The 20,961-nt window shown below is 38.0% G+C and overlaps 1 protein-coding gene across 1 annotated transcript in view; it reads left to right on the top strand.

Moving 5' to 3' along the window:
* The first annotated feature begins 873 nt into the window (after positions 1-873).
* Positions 874-20,961, top strand: part of SLC1A3 (solute carrier family 1 member 3) — a 68,221-nt gene continuing 48,133 nt past the window's right edge. The window contains exons 1-2 of the mRNA XM_005230397.4: positions 874-1,054; positions 2,612-2,886. Coding sequence (XP_005230454.1) covers positions 2,706-2,886 — 181 coding nt within the window. The 5' untranslated portion in view covers positions 874-1,054; positions 2,612-2,705. The remainder of the gene's footprint in view (positions 1,055-2,611; positions 2,887-20,961) is intronic.

Genomic DNA, 20,961 nt, shown 5'->3' with positions numbered 1-20,961 from the left:
TTCATCTTATAAGGAAATACACTGAAAAATCTCATGAAAGATACACTGAAATATAGTTATGGAATATTTTAACCTGACTTTAGCAACATTTACAATGAAAGTGTTCCTCTAAAAAGTGAAAGAAGGTCTTTGGGAATTCCCCTGACACTCCTCTGCAAGTATCTTTTCAGTAGTACAAACTTTTAAATGCTAAAAAACCTGAAGGCCACTTATTTCTCAAAAGTGGATATTTTATGCTTTTCCCTTCATCATTCATTCCATGCTATTGATACAGGCTGAATGGGGCTTAGTACCAGTGAGTTTAAATTGCTAAAGAAGAGCCACGTCTCATAGTGTGTTTTGAATATCTACAAGAAACATACGAAGAATTACAGCTGATTATGTTTTTCTCTGTTCTTGATAATGCTCCAGTTGCTTCTGAAAGATATGCCTGTTTCCCCACCCTGGGGAGAGCAGATCTTGAGTAACTGTCTTTAAGAATGAAAATATACATGATAGCCTCACACCACGTCTGTTTTTAGAACAAGCTGGCATGCTCACATATTTTACCATTTATTTGAAAAAGCGCAGGTGTCGTGTTATATAATTTTGTTTAGGCTGTTCAGATCTCCAGTCTGGAATGTCTAACGAAGAAGTGCTCCAGCCTCCCCTGCTCTGTGCGTGTGTGTGCGATCCTTCAATTCATCCTGGGTTCTGATTTTGCATTTCTAACGAAGCTGAACTGACAAAGCGTGAAAGTGGTCTAAAAGGAAAAACAAAGAAAGTGACCCTGCTTTCACTGTGCCAAGACTAATCAATATTCCAGCAGCTCAGCTTTCCCCTCTCTTCTAATGTGTTTTCTTTTTTTTTTTTTTTTTTTCCCCAGAGTTGGGCTGCCAGTCTCCTCCCCTTTCCTTAAGTTACAGTGATAGTAAATTGCTGTATGCCAGCGCACATGCAGATTGTCAGTGTTTCCTGCCTCCCACTCGCCCAGCTCTGCAGCTCCGATATTTGCTGGGAAACCACTACCTGATCTGCCGCCATCGTCTCCTTGGGGCACCGGAGGTCTGAAAAGGTGAGACAGTTGTTTCATTTGGTGGGGTTTGGAGTACAAAGTCTTCATTTTTCACTCTCTGCCTTGGTACACCACTTAATGCAATGATCCTTGTGGCTGTACCCACGTTCTGTCTCGACCTTAATGTAAGTTATAAAAGACAGATTAGCTGCATTATTCATCTTGGAAAGAAAAGGCACTGTGAACGAATTGTGGTTTTTTTTGTTTTGTTTTTACAAAATTCTTAAATTAATTGTTCTGAAAAAAATCCTGCTGGCACACAGTAGTCGCGTCCAGGCTCCAATACTTACTAGTTTAAATACCCAGCTCAGTATGTTTCCACTGTCTAAATAAAAGCATATAAAAAGCATCTGTTAAAATTCAGGGAGGGCGTTGCACTAAAGTGCCAGTCTTGAAACATATGGCAGAAACAGCGATCAAATCCCATCAAAGTGATTTTGTTACTTGTTATTTCCTCTAAAACGTGCTGCTTGAAAACCCTGTGTATTTATATCCTAAGGGCTTTCTAAATAAAGTTATTTATGCAGTAGATTTATTAAAAGTAAGGTGTTAGGCTCAGACTGTGTATAAATTGGAAGCAAGTAAATCTATTAATTTCCCATTTCTTTATAAAAGCATGCCAATGTATTAAATAAGACTTCAGAAAATGAGATTCTTAGTCTGAAAAATACATTTGTGCAGGCTTCACAAGCAGGCACAAAAAAAGATAATTTAAAAATTAAGAAGAATGTCTTTAATGAAGGATTTTTAATATTAAAACGTTTTAAGGCAGATTCAGTATGTGATTTCTTAAAATCAGATTATATCCCCATAATTGCTGTGAGGCCAAGGCAATCATTACTTTGCAATGTGAACTTGTATTAGTCTGTAGCAACAAGCTAAGTGGGTTATATCTTCCAGTGTTTTACAGATGTGCTCTGAATAGTTTATACTCTTCAAAGATGAATGTTATCAACACAAAATTGTCAAAGTCATATCTTCTAAGTAGTGGCTGAGGGATAAATAAACTATTCCTGCTGCTTTTTGCCATGTGAAAAGGAGGAATTCAGCCAATGCATTCAACCATTTAAAAACATCTGAAAATACAGAACATTTTAAATGTACCAGTTCAAGCAAAATATTTCTCTCCTATGGTTAATGTGAAAGCGAGCTAGAAATTTTTTTCAGATAATATAGGCCTGCTAAACAGATGAAAAGCAAGGCTGGCAGTTTTAAACATTATAGCACCTTAGGCTTCTACAAATTGTACTGATTTTACATTAGTATATTGCTAGCAACTGCAAAAAATGAGGTACTCCTGGTTTTTATGGTATGACAGCAATTCAGATTAATTTCAGAAGACACAGGACACATCATGATCAGTCTATACAATCATTTTTTCAAAGAGTTCTTTACACAGTCATTGAGGCTATGTATCAAAATCTGCAATCAACAACTTAGATATTACAAATTATACAAGTTTTACTGAAACATGAAGAATATTTACTTCCATGTAAACAAATGGCTAATCACTTCTCTAAAATACTATTGCAAGATTTGATATTTTTTGTCTTGCAGGTTTCTCCAGTACCTCCCACGGAAAAGAGTCTTCCACTTCTCTCAAGGGATACTGACAGAAGTTAATTACAAAAGAAAACTTTCTGCAAGATAGATGACTAAAGGTAACGGAGAAGACCCAAAACTTGGAAGTAGGATGGAACGCATTCAACAAGGAGTCCGGAAACGTACACTTTTGGCAAAAAAAAAAGTGCAGAGCATAACAAAGGATGATGTTAAAAGTTACTTATTGAGGAATGCCTTTGTGCTTTTCACGGTTGTTGCTGTGATTCTTGGTGAGTAATTCGTTCAACAGGAATATTCTGTTCTCCAATGTATTTGACAATGACAATTTGCCTGGGCAATTTGCATTACAAATGAGATCCCAAATTCTTCTGCACCGATAAGAATGCTCTGGCTTGGAGAGTTTTGCTTTGTCAGCTGCATGTTGAAGTTTAGGGAAGAGCTATTTTAATTATTCTAGTACTCCAAAGGAAAATTTTGGTGAAGAAAATCCAGCTCTTTTATGGATCCTTCCCTTAAAGAATCAGATAGAATAACTGAATGTTCTCAGTGACATATTTTCCTACCAAATCCAGCTGCAGCACAACACTCAAGATGTAACTTTTATTTACCTGACCTATCAAAAAATAATACCTTGCAATGACAAAAAGAAGTCCTCAATTAATGACATTAAGGGACATTTCTAAGCAAAGGTATATATTACAGCCTCAGTCTTTTCAGTTTTCACTTGATAAATGGAAAAAAACCATTTTTTTTGTACCAAAGTACAAGCTCTCTTGTTACTCACAATCTTATACATGCATCTTTCAGATGCAATTGGGGTAACAAAGGCAATGTTACTTATTCAAAGGATTGCAAGATAGCACCTGACTGAATGCCTTTTTAGTGTATATGGGAAGGAATCCAAAACATCAAATAGCATTTAGATTTGGAATGCACCAAAATGTAAATTTAAAATATTGCTACACATTTTGAATTTACATTACAATCTTCTGAGAAAGGCTTACAATTTTTAAAACAAATTTTCCTTTGTATAATTGCATGATCACTGTTGGTAATTTTCATTTAACCACAGATTTTCTAAACGACACCATGTGTTTCATGAAATACCATTCTTCATAGTGTGAGTAAGAATATTATGGCTTTATTGTACTACTTTCATTTTCATTTTCTAAGTAATTTAAAATTTAAAACTGTGAATCTGTTCATGAAAACACAAATTTTAGCACTTGAAAGATAAGGGTATATATCCTACACCTATGTAGGGCCTAATGTCCTTGATAATGCTGTTCTGTATAAATCTGCTTGCTATGTTCCTACAACTTCTTCAAGAATTAAAATTTTAGGGCTTTACCGCTATCGTTCATTGATACTGCATCTGCAGGGGTTTTTTTAAATTCATTTCAGGTTTGATGGTCTTTGCCTGGGAGACAACTACATTAATTTTCATGTTGGTAAAATCAAGTACTTTGTTGCCACAATAGAAATGTCAGTCTTTCATATTTGCCAACAGTATTCAATCACAAGTGATTTTAATTCTTAAATAAGAATTTGTTCCATGCAAAACTCCCATTAATATGAGGGGTAAAAAATTTAGGTATTTTATCTACAGTGGATAGGAAAGGCAGAACAAATTAAACAGGGTTTGAAATGCTGTCCAACCTCAAAGGAATGCAACTCTTAGATTGTCACCTGTCTATACTGCAGAAGACCAATATGCTTTTGCAATTTTTCCACTGTCATCTAGCTCCAGTGTGACTCCTGTATATTTGGCAATGTGAGAACAGAAATGTAGGCTGGACAAGTATATTTACTGTTACTGCATGTTCCAGTTAGTGTTAGATGACTAGTGACAAATGCATGCCCACAGGTCCACTACCACATACAGCAATGTCAGAGTACCAATAAGGCTGGAACACAAGTTGAAGAACTAATAAAAATGTGCAGCCTAGGATGAGCTGGCTGTTCTAGTTCTGCTCATGAACCTACAGACATATATGGTGTCATATGTGAAAAAAAGTCTTCTCATTAGTACGATAGAATACTCCAAAATTTTCTTACATTTGTTATTTGTGGTGTAAGTCTACAGTACATATGTATGATTAGAACAGTAATTCACATTTGGTAGCTCCCAAAAAGGCAAGATTTGGGGTTTTTGGAGTTTTTTGCTGTTGTGGAAATATTCAGAAGCAGGGGACAGTTGGTGAAAGAGTCTGGAAAACACTCAGTGGTTGAACTCCATCTGTCTAGTTTGGCAAGGACTAAATTGTTACCATCTCTCAGTTGTTTGGTGATCTGTGGAAAATCAGATGGTGGGCTTGATCCCTTTCCTAGCAGAGAGTAATCAACATTGCTAAATTAACCCATCAATTAGCACCACTTGCTGTCTTATCAGAGATACTTGGATGTGCGGTAGGTGGAAACCAAACTATACTCAAGCCAGGGTTGAATCATTTATGAGAAATGATGCTTAATGCTCTGTAATCTAAACAGACAGATGACATCAGTGTGTAGGACTCACCATCCAGCAATCTTCATAAAGGCTAAACTCAGGAAAAGCAAAACCTTAGCTTTAAAGAGAGCAACATTTCATAAGAAAAATTTCTTTCAGGCCTCTTTTGTCAAGGCACTTACATCAAAAAGTCTATTTAATAGAGCATTTCTGATTTATTTGTTGAGCAGGATTGATGCTGGTAGACGTTAAGTGGATAGGATCATATGTCTTACCCTAGTTTCAGGGCTGTAGTTTGCAACAGGTACTTTAGTTAGTGTCTGTGGAAACATGAACATTATTATGAAATTGGTAGCTGCAACATGCCTTTGTTTGGGTTGTATACTGATATCTTGCAGACAAAGCAGAGATTTTCTGGCATTCACACGATAAGGAGAAATATAGCCATTTACCCTAACTTCTACCATTCCTCTGATTCTGAACCCAATTCTAAACAGAATTCACTAGCTGCTACAATATAGAACCAATTAATCTTTAAAAACCTAATTATGAATGTGCAAGAAGTTATAATTCATGTTGAGAATTACTTGGCACCATTCTCCATTTCACAAAAACCTCATTAAAGGTCCTTCTGACTTCACATTCTGCATTAGGTAGCACATTGCCATGATGATTGTTGTTGCTATTTTTAGTCAAATTTAAACTGCTTTCAAGCCTTTTGAGAAACTGAGAAAATCATGGTCAGTAAGTGAGTTAGTTATGATGCAGTTTTCCAGATTCTTCTGGGACACCTAGAATTACTAAATTTGTTTTCTGCAGTGGATCTTGCAAGAGCAAATAGATTAGAACAATTATGTGAGACAAATTTGGGAAGCTCACCACTGGTAAATTCAGAGTGTCATGAGGACCAGGAGCAATTTAAGGTAGGCTAGGGGTCATTGTGGCTCATGGAAAATCTGCAGGAAGTCTTACAAACTTTGTAGTCCTAGCCAAATTACTAGCAAAATCTCAGGCAGTGCCCTCTCTCCCATGCCTCTCTCCCACACTACTTAGCTCCATCATCCTGTCCCCAAACTGCCTTCCTTTCAGATACCCTTCCTTCAGCAGACTGTGTTGATTCTCTGCTACTTACGTCCCATTTTCCAAAAATGCCACAGGAGCTCAGACGTTACTCTAATGCCAAAGACTCCTAAAGCCAAAGAATCTCCTGTGGATTCTGAACTTGTACTGAAGGAAAGATCAAGACATAGAGAGCTGCTGAGCAGAGATCCTGAGAAGCTGTTCCCAAAGAAATACTGTTTTAACTGAGGGGCTCGGTGAGGTAGAGGGAGGCTGTGAAACAAGCACTATAAGAAGCAGTTTCTGCATAGTTATGAAGCCATTACAGCTCCAAATCTTTAGTTAAAATCCTCTTGACTCTGCCAAAGTTATACGCCACAGCTATCCATTGGGACACTCAAGGGGGATGGAGATAGATCCAGTTCTGTTTTCTGACCACCTATCCACCTTTGAGGGAAGGAGTGCAGGGCTGGATGTGTTACTGAATGCAGTCTTCTGTAATTGCAGGCAATCTCACATTGGATGTGAAACGTAGACAGGCACATATAACATCTACAAAAGAGCACACCATATATAGGATTCCAAAACTTTCCAACATTGTTATAAAAAATTACTGAAAAGTACAGGAAGAATGTTGTACAGGAGTACAGGAGAGATGAAGGCATTGCCAATGTCCATATGTCTCTGAAAAAATTTCAGAGTTAAATAAAGCCTGTCTTAATACAGAAGGCAAAAATGCAACAAAACCCCTGAAATATATGAACCATAAAAAGCTGTCCAGAGTAGCAGATTCTCCCACCCCAATGCACGTCTGGGCTGAACAATAGTTTCAAATGAAATGAGTCCAAAGAGCTGCAAGTCTGTAATATACAGGTAGGCAGAATCCTGGATCACGCCCACCAAAAACACAGCCTCTTGTGTGTTGAAGCTTTCCTGCCACTGGCAGATCATCTGCATCCACTGAAGACTGAGGCTGACATACCCAGAGAAGGGTGTTTGATCCCCCTTACCCGTGGACGATGAACACAGTGACAGTGCCTGCCAAAGGCAGCCTTGCTAAAATTTGCATAATAAAGCAAAGATGCATCACTATGGGGGAAACAGCTGTGGGAGGTGAGACATAGGTGAGAGAATATGTCAGAACATAAAGACAGAAATGTGATAACAGATGGAAGTTTAACATATAAGAAGAAAATCAAGAAAAGTTTGGGGACAGCTAAGGAGAAATTAATTGTATATATGCCGAACTCTGAGGCTGCCTCTGTCCCAACGCTTTTCTAAAGAACCTGCGCAGCACAATTGCTTTCTCACTGAGTAGCAAAACCTTCCTAGATAATACTCTGAAAAAAATGCTCAGCAAAACCTTACTCCTTTTTGAAGTTAAGAAATGGTTGCAATTTTGGGAAAAAAACCCACACAAACAGACATCATCAGATCCAGAGTAACACTTGAAAATTCTAAAGAGATAATCCTTTTCAAAATGGAGAAAAAGTATAGAAATACAAAAAAGTTTAATTCTGCTCTTAAGTAGCCAGTAATAAAAGCCAGGCTGAAAAATGTGAACCGTATGCTAGTGTAGCAGTTGTTTGCTGAATAAAATTATGTAAATTTATGATCACAATCTGAAGTTACTACCATGCACTCTGTTGTTACTGAAATGAAATAGGGCTGGTTGTAGGATTGCCATACATGGCACAGAGTAACAACAAAAAACTTGGCTACATTGCAAATCACAGCTGAGCATTCTGGAGAGAGCAGCTGTGCGTATATGCACAGTAAAGATATAAAATGTACTAAATGTATACTTGCTACCTTCTCATTTGCTCTAAATTGTCAAATCAGTGGGCTTTCAAAGTGATGCTCAAAAGCAGTACATCTGAGTGGTCATAAAACAATCCAGACAAACTTACGTTCACTGCACTCTTCATACAGCTTGTGGAAAGGAAGGTGAGATTCTCAAAATTCTCTATAGAAATTAAATTTAAGTTTATTTATGTAATACCACTTCTTACAGAGCAGTTTTCAAGGCTGTCCTGGGTGGCATGCAGGACAGTAACTGCATGAGATGTTTAGGATGTTTACATGATTTCTCAGAAATTTTACAAAAAATTCCCTGAAAGCCAGTAGAATACAGCAATCGTGCTATCAAAAGATGTGTTACAACAGAAACAGTGGTCACCTCAAAGACTGTAATTTTTTTTTTTTATTTGAGCATCAAAGGGGACTAAAAGGACATTTCAGCATCAAATGAGCTAGTATTAGGGCTTGCCAGTCCTTTCCCTGTTTCAGGCATGCATGGTAGTCACTATGGTGGTTGCAAAACATCAGAAACACAAGCAAGGTGCCAGTTATTTGTATGCTGAGTAAATGTTTAACATTGTTAGACCCTTACTAGCACCCTAGCTGTTGTAAAGCTAGAATGAGTTGTCATCTGCACTGGAATGCTTTTGAGTTGCCCACAATGAAGGTGTAGTTGAAGATGGCATGATCAGTTGTTCATGAATCCCCAAAACTTTCATTGATGTGGCTTAAATTTCTCACACCATTTCTTGAAATAACCAAGCATCTAAAAGTTTCCAGGGATTTTATTATACCAAAGGAAAAATATCACCTTTTTAGGTGAATGAAGATAAGGTGCACTATACAAAGAAATCCAATATCAAAGAGTGTTAAATAAGGAAATTAGATATTCTGGATGTTAATAAGGATGCTAAAAATTTAAGATATAAATGCAGGGATTGTGATAATTTGTACTGTAGCAATGACTTCTAGAGCTGAGAGATATTGACATTTTTTCATGCCTTGTTAAAAAAAACAGTTGTTCTGGAACCACCAACTGCATAAAATAATCTATGCACTCAAATTAGTTGTGTTTATCCTCTCTCCATCTTCCCAGTTCCTTTGGTTTACTGCGCATTCCCTTCAGATTTTGTATTTCATTAAGTTTCAGGTTATAACCCAGTAGTCCACTCACTGAAGGGCTGGACTGAGGGGCTGCAGCGTGTCCAGAGACGGGCAGGGGGCTGGTGCCGGGGCTGGGGCACAAGGCTGGTGGGGAGTGGCTGGGGGAACTGGGGGGGGTCAGCCTGGAGAGGAGGAGGCTCGGGGGCACCTTGTGGCTCCCTGCAGCTGCCTGACAGGAGGGTGTGGGCAGGGGGGTCGGTCTCTTCTCCCAGGTGACAAGTGACAGGGCAAGAGGAAACCGCCTCAGTCTGTGCCGGGGAGGTTTAGATTGGGTATTAGGAAAAATGTCTTCACCTAAAAGGTTGTCAAGCATTGGAACAGGCTGCCCAGGGAAGTGTCTGAGTCACCATCCCTGGAGGTATTTAAAAGATGTGTAGATGTGGAGCTTAGGGACATGGCTTAGTGGTGGAATCAGTAGTGTGAGCTTAATGGTTGAACTTGAAGTTCTTAAAGGTCTTTTCCAACCCAACCAGTTCTATGATTCTTTAAGACTTACCATATTTCATCATACATCTATTTCTTAGCATATTATAGCTCGGTTCAAGCTGGAGCTCTACACCAGTAAGGCAATGCAAGTGATAAATAAAAAAAAAATAGTAAAGAGCTAAGAGGTTTCTTCCATACTAATTTCTGCAACTGTGTTGTTCATAGAATATGCTACAGTGTCTCCAACATATATCAGAAACAACCAGGCTGTGACCAAGGAATTTTAGTTAGTCATTGATACAACAAAAATTGACAATATGGAATAAGGAAGAAACTATGGAAAACAGGGAAAGTACAAATGGAAATTATTCCAGAGAAATTTTGCTGAGAGCTGGATTATTCCATTTAATATGTCAGCCCTTCAGACCTGAAGTTGAACTGACACAGTTTGCACTTTTAATCAACAGGATGAAGCCATGGGGTGTGTTAACTTTTTAAAATCCATACAAAATAAATGTATTTTGATGAAGATTTTATAAGGTATTTTTTAAGAAAAGGGGAAAATGATAGGTCCAATGCACTGTACAACAGTGAAACGGATAACAGTTAAAAAAAGAAAAGAGGAAAAGAACATCAGGGTAACAGGTTAATCAGGAGAATAACAAAATGTTACTGTTACTCATTTTATCTCATTGTTCTCCCAGGTCTGTTCTCTTAGTAGCTGTTATATTCACCTTTTGAATTGTTATTCAGTTCTGTACATTGAAGAAATGAATTTTCTTGCTTGAAATTTGACATGTCTATGTATTTTCTATTGGCATGGATAGAAGATCATAAATGGAAATCAGTTTAACAGTTACAAAGCGTGGCCTTGTTTTTCAACATTTACTATAACTTGGCATAACTGAAAATTTGTTAATTCGAAAAAAGTCTATAAAAGATGAGGCTTAAGCATTAAGCATTATTTACACTGAAACATAGGCTGCTCCCTCAAACTGGCTCTAGTAAGTGCTCTGGTTTTACCATTCACAAGGACTAAATTAAAAAAAGAGTAAAATTGCCTTTGTATAGCAGGACCATTAATAAGGGAATTCCTGGGAGCACTACCCAGAGGCAGCTGATAAGAAAGGCTACTGCATACATTTTAATGTCTTTTAAAATAACGTTGACTTGGGAATACACACTTTAAACAAACATGGATGTACAATCTAGTCCTTCAAAGCCTAAAATGTAAGCAAAGGAAGCTGCATATGGAATCCAAATCTTAGAGCTGTGTGTCTTTTTAGTACATGAGCAAGAGCTAGAAGGCTCAGAAGGGCAACCCCACAAATATAACTGCCTAAAACTTGCCAGGAGAAAAACAAACAAACAGGTTTGCATTCCTACTCCCACTCCTTTCTGAGTCAGGACCATGCCAGGTATTTTCACCCAGCCAAGATCCAAAAGCATAAGAGCCCTCACCTGGGGAATGGTGTCAGCAGCACTTGAGGAATTGGCTTACTCTTTTCCTTTCAAAAGGCAAGTTACAGAAGGATGCAATTCCACCATTCCTTTCATCATCAGGCAGAAGTTGTGTCATCAGGCAGAAGGAAACACAAATACATATGCCAAGAGAGCAAAAGGTGGCTTGATGTTTTAGCCTAATGGCTATGCAACAGGGAGCCCCAGGCTGTAAAGTTAACAGGAACGCAGCAGGGCATCCCAAATCCAGGTGATTCTCTGTGTGCATGTGCCAGTTGTGTTCAGTTTCTAGATGCCTAGGACTTAATTTGGAAATATGCAAATAGATGTTTAGGTCATGGCAATTCTAAGAGAAACACAAGCAGAATGGTGAGAAGGGAGGGTCTTCCAAAACAGAGAAGCGCCTCTTAACTTTATAGATTTCTAGAACTAAGCTTTTTTACCAAGAGGGACTTTGAAGGTCACAACTGGGAGTCAAGTACTTATTGTGTAATTGTTCCAGGTGCCAGTTTCCCTTTGCAAATTTTGTGACTTTTAAGATAGGGAAATTCTGTCGTTCTGAGTAATGGCTAGCAGTGAGAAGACAAGTATGATAACCTATACAGAGGATACATCTAGAGTAATCCTCTATGCTACAACACATCCTTCAGATGAGTTAACTCACAAGAAGTTAGGCATAAGACCTCTTTCTAACCAACTGAAACAAAACACTTTTGGAAAACACCTTTTTTTTTTCATGTGTTGAAAGAGGCTGTTAACCAGTAAACCAAATAGATGGAAAGTTTTAGTTACAAATAGTTTCATAGTCATATTGAGGTTCTTAGGGATGAAGTGGCTCAAGTAACTAATTTGAACAGCTAGGGACTGAAGGATTCCTATCTATCCTTTTAAAAAGATGGTAACATGATTCCACAAATTTCAGTCACAAACCTGGTTTCTTTATTGAAAGAATTAACTGAACAAAAAACCAAACATAAAGGATTGCAGTAATGCTTACACTTGATATAGCAATAGTCTTGTATTCTACAGCAGGAAAACCTTCCTCTGTCTGTCCAGGTCTGTCCAGGTTGTTTGCATGTGTCAGCAAAATACTGGATAGAAAATTCTTTAAAATCCTTCAACAAAGCCTGCCACATGAGTTATGTTCCATGACCCAAACAGTTCTGGCATAGGCATATCTTGATTCAACAAAATACTTAATCCTTAGTGGCAAAGAACTCGGTTACCGATTTAGACTATCAACACTAAGTTATATTAACTGGTGGTTTTGTAGGAATTAAAAGTTGGGTTTGCTCCATAGAGATATGAATGCATAATTTGAATGTCCCACAAATGATGGTGTGAAACTGCCTATCAAGGAAGCCAAGTCTACAATGATCTGTTTCGTAGTGTATGTCGGAGGTGGTATTAAAAAAACAAATAAATGCAACTATCAAGGTCTGACCTCAGGCTCTCTGTTAAACTACACCAGCAGTTCTTCAGAGTACAGCTGAAGCACATTTTCTGGGCATGTTTGCACAAAGTTCTTGGCACTGAGAGATCTCAACCCCATTGAATGCAACTCCTCAGTGCATCTACACAGTAAAAAAGACAAAATAGTACAGATGATCAGCTGAAATTGTAGCAGAGTAAACCAGAATTTGGTGCTGTTAAGGACTGTGTCAACTTCCAGTTGAAGAAAAACAGGAAAGACAGAAATGTAAAGGCAAGAAAGGAACTATGTAAACCTTTAGAAAGCAGTTTTCTTATCTACTGGGAACTATTCTTTATGGGAGTAAAACCAGTAACATTAATCAGGAAGGTGAAGCACCAAAGCAAACCCAGGCATGAAAAATCTAGTTATTCCAGTCACTTTGTAAAGCACTGAGTAGTACCATAACTCTAAATAATACTTCACAAAATACAATCTGTTGTAATTGTGATGCATTATCTTTTTTATATGCATAGTAAGAGCAAATTCCTGAATTTTGATAGAATTATTTTTTGCATCAAAAGTATATTTTCTATAGCTCAGAGACTAATAAGAGTACATGCATCTATGAGTACTTGTCTTTCAGTAAACCCTTTTGTCTGTGGATAAAATCAGGAATAATGTCCCCATTCCACAAAGAACAGTAGGCTTCAGTGCAAGCAGTGAAAACTCTTCATTCCAAATCCCCTACAAATGCCCTGCAATTTCTTGTCTTATAAATAACAAAAAAGAAATCAAAGATGGGAAATAAATATAGAAACAGTTCAAGGAAAACAAGAAAAAACTTAAGAAAAAAATTAAAGGCAAACAGGGAAGCAAAAGTTGGATAAAAAGAGAACAACCTTTTGGACATGTTCTCAAAGGAAGAAAATTACCTCCTAATTGGGGAAGGCAAATGAACCAAATAACTAGAGAGGGAAAGGAACAAATGTGTGAGTGTAACACTGGAGCCAAGAAGTACCAATGGACAGATTTCAGTGATTTTTTAAAATAGTTTTAACTGCACACAGATGCTGTTATATCCTCAGATTTGGCATTAGAAGCATCCTGGTTTAGGCAGTACCTCATAAAACACCGATGGCTACATCAGTTTTTCCTTGCAACTTCAAACTCCCCATTCTTATGGTATGCTTTCTGTCCACAAAATCTGAGGAGCTGCTGCTTTATCTACAAGTAAAGAAAACATCTGAGTGCCCAGCCATAGCTATGAAGGTGTTCCAGGAGTTCAGCAACCTCCAGAGTTAGGCAGTGACAGGCAGAGGTTCTGAGCATCTTAGTTCTGAGCTGCAAATTAAATGGCTATGTATCTATGTTAATTTACCTCTAAATGCCCATAAAATACTATAAAATAAAAATAAAATATTATAAAATGTCTCTAAATCTTTGCAGATTGGAACTGAATAATGATGTTAGAAGTCTGGTGTGATTTTATTGAGGCGATAGCTGTCACTGGACAAAGCAAACCTTCAGAGTCATTCTCAGGAGGCAGGTGTCCTTGATGCACAGTGATTGCTGCTCTGTCCCTTTTCAGTATAGCTGAGAACACCATGGCACTGTCGTGACCCCTGAGCAAAGATGATACACTGACTTCTCTTCCGATGCATGGAAAAACTCATTGACATCAATGTAACTTACTTCACTATACATCTGCTTTTCTCCAGACATATCTCTTTTTACAGCCTTGGAATTCTCTCCAGGTGGAATGGGAGGGTTTGGGGCCTGGTGTTTTCTGATCTTTCACACCTTAATTGAGACAGCAGTTTCAGCTAAATTGCTTGGTGTCTGGAAGTCTCTGAGAGCTCCAGGGTGCATCTGTGCATGCACAGTAGATGCTGTAGCCTTGGGCAATGCCTTTAGCACTCCCAGAGAGTGTCAGGCCTGCCGCAAATCAGTACCTGCCACCCAGAACTGCCATGGTCAGTCTACTTGTGCACAATAAGTGTACTGCACCCTGACTAAAGCAGGTATGTGTTTTATATACAAATAAACCAGGTAGTTCAATGACAGAACTGTCAACAAGCTGTAAGTTATCACCTTGCTGCTAGAACCGTCCCATACCACAACATATCCCACCACTGCGATCTTCTGGATCCCAATCATGCCTAGGATGTCTAGCTCTTCTATGGAACTTCTCCAGTGACTCCCCTCATGATAACTCTCAAGCAAAGGAGAGGCAGCTATTTGTGTCCAAATTAACCAACATATTCCACTTCAGTACAGCCACCTATAAAAGCTACTTAGTGCAGAGCTCCTTAAGCTCTCTACTGCATTGGCATCATCCAGTTAAAAGAGAAGGAAGATGTCACACAAATATATATACACCTGTACGTGTGAGATTCTCTACTGGGTCTCTGTCAGGTGACAACTGTACAGGGATACCAGCTAGTTTATTAAGACAGTTGATACTTGGTCTTCTTCATGTATGAAACAGAGAAGAAAGCTCATGTGGAAAACATTTACTCTGAATTTGGCCTCAGAAGAAGAGAAGTAAAGAAATTTTAAGCTACCTGTTAGCTCCTGGATTGTTCTGGATTGTCATAGGAAGAGTAATTGATTAGGTTGCTTAAGGGTATGTTTCTGTGATTGATTAAAGCCAGTCCTACCTCTGTCCCTGGTTGCATGTTCCCACTTCCACATGTTTTCTTTCCTCCCTTGCCATTACACCAGCACCACCACCACCACCTAGCACAGCAGTAAACCTGTACAGGGAACTAATCTGGCAGAAATCTAACCCAGTAAAAAATAGTTCCTCCCCGGTTTAGCCCCCAAATGAGCTCATCTCAGTATCTGACAAGTCCTTTGAAGTAAGGACTTTAGGTCAGTCTAGCTTGGAGAAGAGGCTGAAGGGCAACCTCGCTGCTCTCTGCAGCTTCCTGGGGAGGGGGCGTGGGGAGGGAGGTGCTGATCCCTTCTGCCTGGGATCCGCTGACGGACACGCGGGAAGGGTTCAAAGCTGCGCCAGGGGAGGCTCAGACTGGACGTCAGGAAGCACTTCTTCACCGAGAGGGTGGTCAGACACTGCAACAGGCTTCCTGGGGCGGTGGGCGATGCCCCAGGCCTGTCAGTGCTTCAGAGGCATTTGGCCAATGCCCTTAGTAACGAGCTTTAACCCTTGGTCAGCCCTGAAGCGGTGTCAGGCGGCTGGACTAGGTGATCGTTGTGTGTCCCTTCCAGCTGAAATACTCTATTCTAGTCTAGTCTATTAAAAGACTTAATTCTTCTATTAAAAGAATCAGCTTAAATTGTATTATTTTCCTGACTGTAGCAATCTAGTGTTGTTCACAGCATTATTCCCCTCAGTTTGAAGCTGTACATGCCTTTCCTTACCTTACTTAATTTGCCTGACACAGGACTTGGACAAAAGAGCCTGTAAGTGTCTCTCCTGAACCAAGGGCATTTCTCCAGTACTTTTTAGGTTTTCCCATCAAATATAGTTTGTGTGAAGAACCTTTAGAGAGGGTCATAATCTTAAAACTTTAGGATAAAAAAGGTCAAAAAGATGCAATAAGGCAGTACCAAGGTATGTATTATACAAGAAATAGTCCTCATGATTAAGAGCAGCAACTCCACTGCAGTCCTAAATTAAATCAATTGAGTAAAAAAAGTAACTAGTTAGCAACTAAACAATAATTAGCATAGTAAGAGCTAATTTTTAACATATAATCAGTAAAAGTCACAAAAAATCACCAAAAAAAGACTGCTGTAGTATTTAGGTATTGAATATTTAGATTAGGTACCTAGCATTTAGGTTCATCAGAACGGTTTCAAAGGGAACATGCCTCTCTACCTACATAAAGAAAACCAGAAAGTAAGGAAGGAGCATGTGATATACAAGGGGGGTGAGGGTAGGAGGAAGGTTCAATATGAAATTATGGAAAAAAATTAAAATCAGAAGCATGCAAATGAATTTGTGAGTCTGTGGTTCTTGTGGCAAGCAAAGAAAAAGATTAAGAATGATTGTGATTTTGTTGGCAACTTGAAGTATTTCTTACCACTAGAGAAGTTAATTTAACTTTTTCTCTCAAGCAAATACAGTTGTGGCCTTATCTGAAACTAGTTGTTGGAGGAAAAGGTGTCAGAACAAAATGGTAAATTAAGCAGAAATAAATGACCCAAAGAACAAAAGCATTCATTCCAGAGCTCTGCAGGAATGTAAGAACGAAATGGCTGTGCAGCTAACAAAAATGTACAGTGTCCCATTAAACTGGTAGGAGCCTGATTCTCTTACTGGCTTTTGCCCAATTTCTGTTATAGAACAAAATGTTATTTGCTTGCTGGTTATAAGGTCTTCTGGAAGAGGACTATTAACAGCTGTTACTTTAGTGCACTATTCTACCTAATTTAAGGTATTATTTTCCAGTTACTATGAATCTTTCTATTTCGTGTTAGAAAATAAAAGGTCTATACCTCACCTATTACAGAAAAGGTGTTGATAGGAACCTCATTCAACAGTGGTTTGAGTTTTACCGGTAAAGAGCAGAAGTGTATGTAACTCTTATTGGTGTGTTCTGTTTGAACTGGAAAGCACTAATAAAGAAAAGGCAGCTCTTGTACTGTCATTAATATATCACCTTGGAATTTCCTCTTGAAATATGCTTGAGTGATTTTTGATCAATTAAAAAGTGAAACTGCCTAGATTTTCTACTTTCTGAATGAAAATACAGCAGAGAGCATGGACATTGTAGAAAATATTAACTCCAAATAATGGTATGGCCTTAATTCCTGCATGTTTCTGAAATTAAATGAAGACCAGAAGCTCATAAGGATTCATTTTAAAAACTTCAGTTATTCAACAAAGCTTCTGCTTTTGTTCATTTAAAAACATCATGCCAATTAAAAACTTCCTTATTCTCTTTAAAATTATGAATTACTTGAAGTAGTGAAAAAAGCAATCCTCTCTATTAAATTTTTATATCTAAGTTTTCTAAGTGAGCCAAGGAGGAGGATAGTTCTGAAGTTCCTGAATGAGCATTTAGATCTGAATAAAGCCCCATCTCTTATCTTCTAAAAGTTATGGTTCTTTTTTTTTTTTTTTTCTGATGTGGTGGTTTAAACCCACGTGTAGGTGTGCAACCTATTTCCTCTATGCAACACAAACTATCATGTGAAACAGCTCTCTACTGTTGTGAGACCAAGGCATTTTGTAATACAGTTAAGAACTTCATTTTCTCCATAGAGGATTTTGAAGTTTATTCCCAAATTCAATTTAAGAAATTCTATGTAAGTTGATGATGCTCTGGTATATCATTACAATATTTTTTTTCTGTGAAAAAACCAAAACAAATAAAGAAGAAGCAGCATCTCCATAACAAATCTGTTCCTAAAAAACTATTACAAAAGTATTGATGTTTTGTCTCGTTGCTTCAGATCCTGAGTTTAATGATCACTTCATCACACTTTGATGTTAATCCATTTAAGAAATTTTATATAGAATTTGTAATTTTCTTAGTGGTTACAGGTATACCCATAGTTTTTAAAGCCTGACATGAAGACTTTATTGTTCCTTTCTGGAACTGCAGCACCTAGAAGTGAAAACCCTAGGCCATTCATCACTGTGAATTCCTATCTATGGTATAAGCAATCCCAAATCATATCTGCCATTTTTGCCATTTCCATCTCATTCCCATCACTGTCAGAATTATTTTCACCTTCTTCTCCTTTCAAGTTTTAAATCCTCTCTTCACTGTATTCATACAGATTGAATTTTATTTTAAACATCTACATTGGTATAAAAATGCACTAAAATGGTTTATTTCAAGGATTGTTCTGTCATCAAGATTATGTGCAAACCAAGTTTTCCATAAATTTGATGATACCGTTGACAAGAACACCTCAAAAATCTTTTTATAACTGTAATCTGATTTGCTTCTTCATTATGAACAGTATAAATTATTCAGCAAAGTGGTTCTGTTATACAACTATACACATGTGTAGAATTCAGCTCCTTAACTTAAACATGCACTGCTGATTATTTCCAGAAAAAAATTAACAAATTCTGTTGAGAAATCTACTCCTCCCTGCAGTGCAGAAATGGTACACCATTTACCATTTGAGAAGTCAGGCTCTGATAGTGTCGATTGTTGATTAGTTGTTCTCTGTTACAAAGGGTAGTCAGAAACCTGCACAACAGGTTGTGGGAACTTGTTTCACACAAAGCTTTGCTTCATTAAAATTCTCAGAATTAGTCAGAAACTTGAAACTTTTACAGAGAAAGGCCAGCTCCAGTATTTAATCTTCTCAATCCTGACCATGGAGGGTGCTAAGCACTACAACTCTTACCACACACAAAGACATGGATGGTTGTTGAAATACTGCACACCTTCCAGAGGTTTAGTACCTTCTGCCAGGTCCAACTTCCCAATTTTATGTTGATACTTTATCATTGTGCCTATCTCTAAATCATCATTGTATGCTGTTACCTCACTCTTTAAAACATGTGAATGTTGGTTCTGAGAAGTGAAGTCAAAGAAGTCAAAGCTGCCTTGCCAAGTTTGACTTTCAGACAGGATGTAATACCCAGTATCATCACCATATATTCTAAAACCAAAAGAGATGGGTAAAATTATGCGGTTCTGCTTTCATTATTAGACACTACAGTGAGGAAATAATTTGCTTAAATTCCTTCTTGCACTGCTAAGGTCATTATGTGAACACAATCAATTTTCAGAAACATCTATGAAGCAACTACTACTATACCTATATTACAAGGAAAGAAACTGAGTCAGGGAAAGGTTCTTATGGCTTAGGCATGACTGCATATAAATTAACAGCAGTGCTAAGATTAGGGCTGAAGAATTAGTAACTACTGGGTGTCAACCAGTTCACTAGAATACATTACCAAGCACATTTTTCCCACATCTCAGAAATTCTTTTTGCAACTTCAGTGCTGGGTAATCCTGTAATTACGCATAGAGCACTTTAGAACAAAAAAAAAGCAGTAATTTTTGGCTCAACAGGTTTACATGGAACTTCAGAAACTCATTCTCACTATCAATAATATTCATTCAAACAGCCATTGACTCAGGTCCTGATTCTTTCTTAGGCTACTTTGTACTGCGTGGACAGTAGCGGACCAGATAATCGAGCCCTTATAGTATAGAGTCAGAACTAGTTCTTATAGCAGCCTCAGAAACCCTTACTAAATTCAGTGAGGCTTTGTACTAGTACAGAAATTAATTCATGTGGAACTAATTGCAGGACTGTGGTCTAAGTAAGAGACTGGCCTAGCTCTATTTGCTTGTTATCCCGTTGTCAAAATGTAGTGCTCATTAAGTTCTGAAACAATGGGTCCAGATGGATTCTTTATATCTGAGAAATGTGTTTCCCATATAAAAAGAAAATAATGAGTAACAGTGCAGGGGAATTTAGAACCTTACTGAAAAGAAGGAAAACTCTAAGGCAGGTCTTTAATCAAGAATAATTCAGAGGTCCTTCCTCTTTGCATTTTATGATCTACTTTTACCTAAAAAAAAATATAATTTATTCAAAATGCACTTTGACTACTTGAGTCTATAGAACATGAATGAGACTAAAACAAATGCCTTCTAGTCCCCCCGCTTTCTTCCATAGTGTGAACTCTGTGCTTGGTTCCAGTTGTCCTCTAATCATTTTTCTACCATTCTATGACACTGAAATTTTCTATCCTACACAAGATATTTCTGGACTACTCTAACCTAGCTAACCTGCTGAAGTCTCTAGCAGCATGATCAGACAGTGGTCACTAACACAAGGGTTATAGCTCTTGCCTTACATGAGCAGATGGCAGCAAGCTAGTGTAGGAGGCATAACAGCATATTTTAGCTAGTAAAATTTGGCATGAAGATACTGTCTGCTGTATGGATGTACCAATCTAAAATCTGATTTAAAAAAAGAAGGCAAAACCACAAAGTGATTAAGAATTGGAACTAGTAGTCTCCGGAAGTGTTCAATGTTATGGCATTTTCAGGACATCTCCAAGTGCTAACATGGTCTAGAAGTGAGCTTGAATGCTCTTCTGCCTCACATCACTGACCACACAGTTTCATGAAAAGCTTTAGGAAACATAAGTCTCCCTATCTGCCAAAAAGAGCAGTCCTACCCTACTCCAAGGTACGTTGCTTGTACCTTGTACAATGTACCAAGGTACATTCCCTTGTGAAGATACCAACACTTTTGCAGTCATGCAAACAAATTATCTCTGGGAATTGACTTAGATGAAAATTAACCAAGTAAAATAAATTCTTTTTGCAGCAGGATCAATTCTCTGATCCAACTTTCTATACAGCCACAATTAGCACAAATGCCAGTACTAGACAGTGGGGAACAACATGAATTCAGGAATGGGAAGGAGGGATAGTTGAGTTTTACCATCTGTATGGTTAAGGTGTTCCAGATAAAGCCATGTATTGCCTGGCTGGATATAGAACACCTACATCAGATAGGCACCAAATCATTTGACATTCAGTAAAACGTAACTAGTTACAATAATAACAAAATAAGTTATTTGCTAACCAAAGAAGCAAATAAAGCAGTGGG

Source organism: Falco peregrinus, chromosome Z, assembly GCF_023634155.1.
Source record: "Falco peregrinus isolate bFalPer1 chromosome Z, bFalPer1.pri, whole genome shotgun sequence".
In the NCBI taxonomy this organism is placed as follows: domain Eukaryota; kingdom Metazoa; phylum Chordata; class Aves; order Falconiformes; family Falconidae; genus Falco; species Falco peregrinus.
This window is presented reverse-complemented; position numbering and strand designations above follow the sequence as displayed.